Source organism: Camellia sinensis, chromosome 13, assembly GCF_055761805.1.
Source record: "Camellia sinensis isolate YWXY chromosome 13, ASM5576180v1, whole genome shotgun sequence".
Classification (NCBI taxonomy): Eukaryota; Viridiplantae; Streptophyta; class Magnoliopsida; order Ericales; family Theaceae; genus Camellia; species Camellia sinensis.
In genome coordinates, this window is record NC_138973.1 from 141,905,087 (window position 1) to 141,916,239 (window position 11,153).

Genomic DNA, 11,153 nt, shown 5'->3' on the forward strand with positions numbered 1-11,153 from the left:
GTTAATTATCATCCTATTTCCCTTTCTTTTCTCTAACCTTCTCTCCTAACTCTCAAGAAGAAAGTTTCTCTCTAACTCTCTTCGTCCTTCTCCATCCATCTCTCTTTTGTTCTGGGAACTAATTTGGTTAGTCAACTAATAGTTTATTAGCTTAAGTGGCCAAGTTTAACTCAAACTAATCTTGGTTAGCCTCCAAAAAGGAGAATTTACTAAACGAGATTAGTTTAACTTAATAAACTCATTTAATTTTTTCTTAACCAACAACGTGTTCAATTCTCACGTCCAAAAGGATAAATTTGAATTCTCTTTAATTTTCTTCCTATTTCCATTTATGTTCCCTTACTTTCTCTTCTAATTCTCAAGAAGAAAGTTTCTACCTAACTCTATCCGTCCTTCTCCAAGCTTCACCCTTTTGTTCTAGGAAATAATTACCTTGGGCAACTAATAGTTTCATTAGCTTAAGTTGTCAAGTTTAACTCAAACTAATCTTGCTTAGCCTCCAAGAAAGAGAATCTGCTGAGCAGTTGTAGCTTAACGATATTGTTTTAACTAAAGCACCCCATTTGAGGTTTCGTAAATTAATTTAAGCACTTCATTTAAGGTTTCGTAAATCATCTAAGTGTTCAATTCTCAAGTCGAAACGGATGATTTGAACGCGCTTTAATTTTAATCCTATTTCCTTTTCTTTTATCTAACTTTCTCCTCTGGCTCTCAAGAAGAATGTTTCTCTTGAACTCTCTCGGTCCTTCTCCTCCCTTCACTCGTTTGTTCTCGAACTAATTAAGTTGGGCAACTACTAGCTTCATTAGCTTAAGTGGCCAAACTTAACTCAAACTAATTTTTCTTGACCTCCGTGAAAGAGAATTTGCAAAGTGATTGTATCAGCTAAGTGTTCAATTGTCAAGTCCAAAAGGATCAATTTGAATTCGATTCAATTTTCATCCTATTCCCCTTACATTTATCTCTCTGTAAATTTCTCTTTTACCACTCAAGAAGGAAGTTTTTTTCTCACTCTCTCCGTCCTTCTCCGTGCTTCCCTCTTTTGTTCTAGGAACTAATTAGCTTTGGCGATTAATAGTTTCATCAGACTAACTGGCCAAGTTCAACTCAAACTAATCTTGCTTAGCCTCCAAGAAAAAGAAGTTACTGAGTAATTGTAACTTAACAATATAAGTTTAGCAAAAGCAACTCATTTAACGTTTTCTAAATCGCCTAAGTGTTCAATTCTCCTGTGAAAAAGCATTAATTTGAATTTGCTTTAATTATCATCCTATTTCCCTTTCTTTTCTCTAACCTTCTCTTCTAATTCTCAAGAAGAAAGTTTCTCTCTAACTCTCTCCGTACTTCTCCATCCATCTCTCTTTTGTTCTAGGAACTAATTTGGTTAGGCAACTAATAGTTTCATTAGCTTAAGTGGCCAAGTTTAAATCAAACTAATCTTGGTAAGCCTCCAACAAAGAGAATTTACCTAACGAAATCACTTTGAGTTAAGAAACTCATTTAATGTTTTCTCCATCAACAACGGGTTCAATTCTCATGTCCAAAAGTGTAAATTTGAATTCCCTTTAATTTTCTAACTATTTCCATTTATTTTCTCTAACTTTCCCTTCTAATTCTCAAGAAGAAAGTTTCTCTCTAACTCTCTTTATCCTTCTCCAACCTTCTCTGCTTTGTTCTAGGAAACAATTACCCTAGGCAACTAATAGTTTCATTGGCTTTTTTATTTTTTTGGGTGAATAGGTTCATTGGCTTAAGTTGCCATGTTCAACTCAAACTAATCTTGCTTGGCCTCCAACAAAGAGAATCTACTGACTAATTGTAGCTTAACGGTATTCGTTTAACTTAGGCACCTCATTTAAGGTTTTGTAAATCACCTAAGTGTTCAATTCTCAAGTCCAAACGGATGATTTGAATTCGCTTTAAATTTAATCCTATTTCTTTTTCTTTTATCTAACTTTCTCTTCTAGCTCTCAAGAAGAATGTTTCTCTTGAATAGTCTCGGTCCTTCTCCTCCCTTCTCTCTTTTGTTCTCGAACTAATTCTTTTTTTTGGGTGGAGAAGTCATAAAATAAAAGACAAAAAACTTAAACCACGACAAGGGGCATACCCCAGGCCCTAACCAAAGCACTATACAGGAAACCAGAGAAAGAAAAAACAAAAACTAAGCCATTCCAGAATTACCCAAAAAAACTGACGAAACAAACAGAACAATCTGGACAAATAAATGAAATACGTCCTAACCTAAATAAACCATACATAATAGAAATAGCCAAAAATGTGTTCTTGTGCCGCATGAAAAATGAGGAGCATGAACACACTCGATCACAGGCAGCAAAAAGTCAGATGAAATCCATATGTCATGTACACCCGTGTACATCCCACACGGGTAGGCAAAACACCAACAGATTCTAATATAAACAAACATAATAGAAAATCAGACTTCACACACGAGGCGCATATAGCAGCCATCAACACAGGCAGGTCCAGCTTCAAGCCACGAGACACACCGAACTGAAAAGAACAAGATAGGCAGACCCAGCCATCAACACAGGCAGATCCAGCCATCGACACAAGCAGACAGCCATCAACACATGCAAATCCAGCCAGCAACACAGGAAGAACAAGACAACACATGTGACCCGGACAGATTCTACACATTATAGTAGACCCTGTAATGCAGCAAGGACCAAACAGAATTAAGTAACCAACAGTAGAGGACTTTGCAAAACTCAGAAATCTGAAGCAGTTAACATCACACATATAATTGCTCACTACACTCAACCCACAAATATCTATGCTCACATCACTCGGGAAACAGCTCCATATACCTGCAAAAGAGAAAGATACAGTGATATATATAAGCATGTTAGTTCCTCTCAATGTGGCTAGTAAATTGGGGGTTATGGAGTGTTTATTCCTCACACGAAACTCAACCCTCAGACTGGTTTGGTGTACACTCATCCATCAGTTTTCCAGGAATCCAAGCACCTATATGAATAGCAAACATTAGGAAACCCCACAATTTATTTGCTAACCTTCACTCAACCCACATTTAGTGAACTCTCAATCCTCACATCAGCAGCAGCATGCTTCAGCATAGTACGAGGCAGTTTCCATGAACTAAGATACGAGCTGTCATTATGGTTAGTCTTGGTTATATGCATTACCCTGAACCTAACCATATCTACAATACACTTAATAACCACCTCTTCAGGGACCATATCTTTACTGAACACTCTATTATTCCTAGCAACCCATAACTGGTACACAGTACAAGTAAAGGCAAGCTTGGTAATAATAGCCCCCCAGGGATTTCCCTTTCACAGATTTAGCAATAATCTGGACCAAATCATCCCAAAGGAAGGATGGCCAAACAACATTTATTTTACCTTTAATACAAGACCACACTCTTACTTACCCAAAAAAAAAGACCACACTCTTTCCGAAAATGGACATTCAAAAAAAAGGTGATTGTGGTCTTCATGATGGTACTGACAAAATGCACACACAGCAGATTGCGTCACACCAAACAGATGCAACCTGTCCCCAGTGTTAAGACGGCCAAGGATCGCCATCCAAACCACAAAACTCACTTTAGGGATATTGTGAGGGCCCCAAATTAAATGTGACCAATTCACATGGTCATAGTGAGTTCGTAATGCATTCCAAGTGGATTGGATGGTGAAGTTCCCATCATGAGCAGGGCACCAACTAACACTATCATGGCCACCAGTAGGGAGGAGATTTGAAGGAGTTTTGTTAATGAGATCCATAATCTCCCAAGAAGAAGGAAATGGCCATCTCCAAGATTTTCCCTCCACAATCTGACTCACCTTAGCATCTATGCTTAAGGCGGTGTCGTACACAATACGCCTCCCAAACTTATCCCAAATAGAACCTATTGGATGCCAATTGTCAAACCATAAGAAAACTCCAGATCCATCTCCCACCTTATACTTGATTAAGGGGTAAATTATAGTTCTTAGGGAGAGAACTTTCCGCCAGACCCAAGAGGGGTCATTTGGCACCCTAACCCTCCAAAAACTCCTACCTTTGAGGAGATAAGACCTACACCACATAGATTGCTCACCCCCAGAGAGGAGGAACCAAACATGTTTCACAATAGCAGCTTTTTTCCACACAGGAATGGACTTAAACCCCAGACCCCCTTCCTTCCTGGGAGAGCAAATTCTATCCCAAGAAACCATAGCCCCATGAGTTTTCATCTCACAACCCGACCAAAAAAAAGCCCTAAAAAGACGCTCGATAGACTGGGTGACTTTCTTTGGGAGAATGAATAGAGAGGTCCAGTACACTTGCATCGAAAACAAAACAGATTGGATCAGTTGAGCACGGCCAGCATAAGTAAGGCACTTATTTGTCCAGCTCTTAATCCTTTTAGTTATCCGATCCACAAGTTGATCACAATCAGAGGCTTTAAGTTTCGTGGAAACTAAAGGGACCCCCAGGTATCTCACAGGCAACTTGCCTTCACTGAATTGACAAACCCCAAGAATCTCATCCCTCAACTCATTATCACAACCAGAAAAGAATATATGACTCTTAGCAGGGCTAGGTGACAACCCAAACAGGCTCTTAAATTCTTCTAACCCCAGCTTAATGGACCGAACAGTGAACACATCCCCCTTACAGAAGATCATTAAATCATCTGCGAAGCACAAGTTAACTATCTTAGGTTGATCACATCTCCAATGGAATTTAAATGCAGGATGCGAAGCCTTCTCAGCCAAAATTTTAGAGAGAATTTCCATAACTAAAACAAAGAGGTAAGGGGACATAGGGTCACCTTGTCTCAAACCTCTCTCCCCCCTAAAATAACCATGCAAACTCCCATTAATGCAAATGGAATAGATGGGACTAGTCATGCAAGCTTTGACCCAAAGAACCATGTTAGGGGGGAAACCCATAGCATTTAGGATATCAAGAACAAACTCCCATCTTACATTATCATATGCTTTCATGATGTCCACTTTCATAGCACACCTGGGAGACTGAGAAAATTTATGATACCCCCTCATAAGTTCCTGTGAAAGGAAGATATTGTCAGCAATTCTCCTACCGGGGACAAAAGCTGATTGCACAGGGTAAATAAGATCATTCAGAACAGATTTGATCCTATCAGCAATGATCTTAGAAATACACTTGTACAAAGTATTACAGCAAGAAATGGGTCTAAAATCCCCTACTTTTTCAGCATTTGGGATCTTCGGGATAAGAGCAATGGAGGTGCTATTTATTTCCCGAAGAAGCTCTCCCGATGAGAAAAAAGATTTGATGGCTTGGACAACCTCTCTCCCCACAATGTCCCAGGCTTTCAGAAAAAACCGGCAGAATAGCCATCAGGGCCGGGGGCTTTGTTGGGTTTTAGAGACCTGAAAGCATCAATGATTTCTTTCTCAGTAACATCCCTAGCAAGACTATGATACTGAGTGTCAGAAACTCTCTTGGTGATAAGACCATTAATCCTCTCAGACCCATTATAATTGTCCACAAACGGCTTACCGAACAAATTTGTGAAGTAGTCCACAAAAGAGTTATGGATCTCAGCTCTATTAGTCACCCTCTCCCCATTCGGGAGCACAACACTATGAATACGCCCCTTATTCACATTTCCCTTAACATTTCGAAAGAAGAACTTTGAATTCCTGTCCCCTAAACCAAGCCATTGGACACGAGATTCTTGATGGGCAAGACTTTCCTCAGCTTTACTGAGATCAACATATTTAATGTAAGCAGCCCTTTCCAGTTCCTGAAAATGGAGATTCATCGGATCTTTATCAAGCTTAATTTGAGAATTAAGAAGTTGATCCTTAGCAGCACCAACACGGATGGAAATCTCACTATACTCTTTTTTGTTCAGATCTCTTAGGATAGGCTTAAGGGTTTTAAGCTTCTGACAAACCCTAAACATAGGGGATCCCTTAATGTATTTAACCCAAACACCATGCACGCTCGGGAGGAAACTAGAGTGATTAGCCCAAAAGTCAAAAAACTTAAAAGGCTTTTTGAATTTTGCCTCCTCCCCCCCAAGATGCACAACAACTGGGGAATGATCAGATACGCCCGGAGGAAGAAAGAGAGCATAGGAGTTAGGGTTAGCAGACAACCATCTCTCATTTGCAACAACTCTATCAATTTTTGAAGTAATAAAATTCCCACCCCCCCGCTTATTGGACCAAGTAAATTGACACCCCTTGTAACAAAGATCATCCAACTCAGACTCCAAGACTAGTCTATTAAACAACTCATTTGCTTGACTCCACGTGTCCTTTCCCCCCCATTTTCTCATGAGAGAATCTAACAACATTAAAGTCACCAAGGAAAATGGATGGGTGACTAGCATGGTTGAGAGCAATTTTCTTTAAATCAAAAAATAGAGGAACTCTCAACTCATGTTTATTCTCAGCGTAAACAAAAAAGGCAAATAAACTGGAATCTGTATCAAAAACGTGGATTTTGACAAAAATATACTGGTTTGATTGTTGAAGCATCAAAATATCACAAAAGTTTGGGTCCCAGCACACCCAAATTCTTGCTGGTAGATCTGGTTGTGAATTTGACAAAAGATTCCAATTTTTAAAGCTATTTGCAAAAAGTTTAGCTTCATTCTCCATTTTAATTTTTGTCTCAAAAACACACATTATTTTAATGTCTTCTTTTCTAACAAAATCAGCAACTTCTTTGTGTTTAGATGGGTTGTTAAACCCCCTAACATTCCATGATGATATTTTAAAAGACATGATAAACTTAATAAATGCAACCAGATCACCACAAAAACAACAAAAAGATATTTAGCTCCTTTTCTTCTTCTGGCTGCCTGATTTGCCAGAAGACTTCTTCTTTGTTGAGCTGCCCACTTTGAGACCATCAGCCCCCTTACCTCCCAGAATTTCTGGAGAATTAGCTTTCATTTCCTCTTTTCCCACATTATGGCCAATAGCCTCAACTGCAGGGCTAACATTTTCTACAACATCAGGAAGGGGAAGATCAATAAGCTCCGTATCAACCTCAACAGAAATGTCAGCCACTGGAAGGTTAGCCCCCTCAGATTGGATCTCAGGTTCACCCCTTTTAGTAGCAGATGAACTGTTGACTTCAGGAGGGACGCTGTGAACAGGGGAGGATGGATCCCCCACTTTTTTCTTGCCCTTATCCTTGACAGTGGTCCATCCCTCATCATCTTCAATCTGTTCCTCTGAATTCTTCTGCAATTCAATGAGGTGAGTTACTTGAGCAGAAAGACAGGTCTTAGTCTCATGCCCAAAAACATGGCAGTGTGTACATCTCGAGGGAACCCCTTGGTACTCCACATGAATGTTCATAGAAGCATCACCATCAGTGAGAAGAAAGCTGTCAGGGAATGCCGATTCAGCTGATATATCCACACACAGTCTAGCAAAAGAGATCCTACTTCCAGAAGAGGTAAGTTGATCCATAAACAAAGGGACACCCACAGCACTGGCTACTCTCCCTAACCCTTCCCCATCCCAATATTCCAGAGGAATGTTAAAAAATTTTACCCAGATAGGGATGGTCTTCTTGTCTTCCTTAGACAGTTTCATACCAAGGTCCCCCCTCCAGCACATCTATACAACAATCACGATTTTCAAACATAAAGAAGAAAAAACCGTCATCATTCTTCAGAATTTCTACCAAACCCTTATGCTTCCACATATTATTAGCATTATTTTTGATAAGGGTGTAAGGCAAATTTTTGTCAATAAAGTACCCTACCAGGCAAGCATCCCATTTCACCGTGGGGGAGGGGGGAGGCATCTCAACCACAATTTTATCTTGATCCATTTTGGGGGGGTAATAGTTTGAGTTTTACCTCTGATCGGACTGAAGACGACGCCACGTTAGCCCACGATCTACCCTCAGGGGGTCTGTTCTGCCCTCGGCCTCCACGACCACCCCTAGTGTTGGTATTTGCTCCTCGACCATGGTGTTGAAAACCACCACTAGTGTTACCCTCAGTTCCGACAGGATTGAGTCCCGAATCCTCAGAACCACGATCATTACGACTACCTCTAGGGCTGCCATGTGTATCAGATTCATCAACACCCAGATCTTGGTCCTCCATGACCAGATCCCCTTTTTCCTTTGCAATCGGTGGCGAAGAGTGATCCACCTCATCCACAGTTACTCCATGAGCGATACCCCGATTTTTAGTAATCTCCACACTATCAGGCAGGTCCAACAGCTTTGATCGCCTTTCTCCTTCAACCCTATCGGACCAGTTAGTGGACATCGGGGTTAACAACACTGGCATTGTAGATCCAACAGTAGGACGGTTTTCGTCCATCGCCGATCTGGCCTTGATAGCCGCAAGCCGGTCAGAAAGGTCTTGGATGGATGACGCCGTAGCCCCACTCCGTTTCTTCTCACTATTTTGTGCAAGCACAACTAGGTTATCCAACTCACGTTCAGAGAGATCTAAACACTTAGGGCTAAATTCTCCAAACGACCCACTGAATCTCTCGTTCCCTCTCTCCTCATTAATATTCGCATTAAAGTTTCCTGCAGTAACCAAAGCATCAGATACAGTTTCCATTTCAAGAATGATCTCACAAAAGAAAACGAAACCCTAGAAACGCAGGTTTCTAGAGAGATGCGGGAGCTTCTCACTCTAACCCATTGTAAGTTCTCTTTTGTTCTCGAACTAATTCGGTTGGACAACTAATAGCTTCATTAGCTTAAGGGGCCAAACTTAACTCAAACTAATTTTTCTTGGCCTCCTTGAAAGAGAATTTATTGAGTAATTGTAGCTTGACGATATTAGGATTACTTAAACAACTCATTTAATGTTTCTTAAATCAGCTAAGTGTTCAATTCTCAAGTCCAAAATGATTGATTTGAATTCGGTTTAATTTTCACACTGTTCCCCTTACATTTCTTTCTCTCTAAATTTCTCTTTTACCACTCAAGAAGGAAGTTTTTCTCTCACTCTCTTCGTCCTTCGTCCTTCTCCGTGCTTTTCTCTTTTGTTGTAGGAACTAATTAGCTTTGCCGACTAATAGTTTCATCAGATTAACTGGCCAAGTTCAGCTCAAACTAATTTTGCTTAGCCTCTAAGAAAGACAAGCTACTGAGTAATTGTAACTTAACAATATAAGTTTAGCATCAGCAACTCATTTAATGTTTTCCAAATCGCCTAGCTGTTCAATTCTCCTGTCAAAAAGCATTAATTTGAATTTGCGTTAATTATCATCCTATTTCCCTTTCTTTTCTCTAACCTTCTCTCCTAACTCTCAAGAAGAAAGTTTCTCTCTAACTCTCTTCGTCCTTCTCCATCCATCTCTCTTTTGTTCTGGGAACTAATTTGGTTAGTCAACTAATAGTTTATTAGCTTAAGTGGCCAAGTTTAACTCAAACTAATCTTGGTTAGCCTCCAAAAAGGAGAATTTACTAAACGAGATTAGTTTAACTTAATAAACTCATTTAATGTTTTCTTAACCAACAACGTGTTCAATTCTCACGTCCAAAAGGATAAATTTGAATTCTCTTTAATTTTCTTCCTATTTCCATTTATTTTCCCTTACTTTCTTTTCTAATTCTCAAGAAGAAAGTTTCTACGTAACTCTATCTGTCCTTCTCCAAGCTTCTCCCTTTTGTTCTAGGAAATAATTACCTTGGGCAACTAATAGTTTCATTAGCTTAAGTTGTCAAGTTTAACTCAAACTAATCTTGCTTAGCCTCCAAGAAAGAGAATCTGCTGAGCAGTTGTAGCTTAACGATATTGTTTTAACTAAAGCACCCCATTTGAGGTTTCGTAAATTAATTTAAGCACCTCATTTAAGGTTTCGTAAATCACCTAAGTGTTCAATTCTCAAGTCGAAACGGATGATTTGAACGCGCTTTAATTTTAATCCTATTTCCTTTTCTTTTATCTAACTTTCTCCTCTGGCTCTCAAGAAGAATGTTTCTCTTGAACTCTCTCGGTCCTTCTCCTCCCTTCACTCGTTTGTTCTCGAACTAATTAAGTTGGGCAACTACTAGCTTCATTAGCTTAAGTGGCCAAACTTAACTCAAACTAATTTTTCTTGACCTCCGTGAAAGAGAATTTGCAAAGTGATTGTATCAGCTAAGTGTTCAATTGTCAAGTCCAAAAGGATCAATTTGAATTCGATTCAATTTTCATCCTATTCCCCTTACATTTATCTCTCTGTAAATTTCTCTTTTACCACTCAAGAAGGAAGTTTTTTTCTCACTCTCTCCGTCCTCCTCCGTGCTTCCCTCTTTTGTTCTAGGAACTAATTAGCTTTGGCGATTAATAGTTTCATCAGACTAACTGGCCAAGTTCAACTCAAACTAATCTTGCTTAGCCTCCAAGAAAAAGAAGTTACTGTGTAATTGTAACTTAACAATATAAGTTTAGCAAAAGCAACTCATTTAACGTTTTCTAAATCGCCTAAGTGTTCAATTCTCCTGTGAAAAAGCATTAATTTGAATTTGCTTTAATTATCATCCTATTTCCCTTTCTTTTCTCTAACCTTCTCTTCTAATTCTCAAGAAGAAAGTTTCTCTCTAACTCTCTCCGTACTTCTCCATCCATCTCTCTTTTGTTCTAGGAACTAATTTGGTTAGGCAACTAATAGTTTCATTAGCTTAAGTGGCCAAGTTTAACTCAAACTAATCTTGGTAAGCCTCCAACAAAGAGAATTTACCTAACGAAATCACTTTGAGTTAAGAAACTCATTTAATGTTTTCTCCATCAACAACGGGTTCAATTCTCATGTCCAAAAGTGTAAATTTGAATTCCCTTTAATTTTCTAACTATTTCCATTTATTTTCTCTAACTTTCCCTTCTAATTCTCAAGAAGAAAGTTTCTCTCTAACTCTCTTCATCCTTCTCCAACCTTCTCTGCTTTGTTCTAGGAAACAATTACCCTAGGCAACTAATAGTTTCATTGGCTTTTTTATTTTTTTGGGTGAATAGGTTCATTGGCTTAAGTTGCCATGTTCAACTCAAACTAATCTTGCTTGGCCTCCAACAAAGAGAATCTACTGACTAATTGTAGCTTAACGGTATTCGTTTAACTTAGGCACCTCATTTAAGGTTTTGTAAATCACCTAAGTGTTCAATTCTCAAGTCCAAACGGATGATTTGAATTCGCTTTAAATTTAATCCT

The 11,153-nt window shown here is 39.1% G+C and overlaps 1 protein-coding gene across 1 annotated transcript; it reads right to left on the reverse strand.

Annotated features, from left to right (window-relative positions):
• Positions 1 to 3,041: 3,041 nt before the first annotated feature.
• Positions 3,042 to 5,932, reverse strand: LOC145805751 (uncharacterized). The gene is made up of 3 exons (XM_082900946.1): positions 5,394 to 5,932; positions 3,510 to 5,136; positions 3,042 to 3,260 (listed from the first exon to the last, which is right to left on the reverse strand). Exons 1-3 carry the CDS (start codon positions 5,930 to 5,932, stop codon positions 3,042 to 3,044), a joined length of 2,385 nt encoding a protein of 794 aa, XP_082757072.1.
• Positions 5,933 to 11,153: the final 5,221 nt, after the last annotated feature.

Bases quoted from the DNA above. Each gene is read 5' to 3' on its own strand.
- LOC145805751 (XM_082900946.1), bottom strand. From the start codon at position 5,932: ATGTTTAGGGTTTGTCAGAAGCTTAAAACCCTTAAGCCTATCCTAAGA. The intron at 5,137-5,393 runs GTCTCTAAAACC...CATTGCTGATAG, and splicing joins GAAATCATTGATGCTTTCAG to GATCAAATCTGTTCTGAATG. The intron at 3,261-3,509 runs GTGTGTGCATTT...ACTGTGTACCAG, and splicing joins TTGGTGTGACGCAATCTGCT to TTATGGGTTGCTAGGAATAA.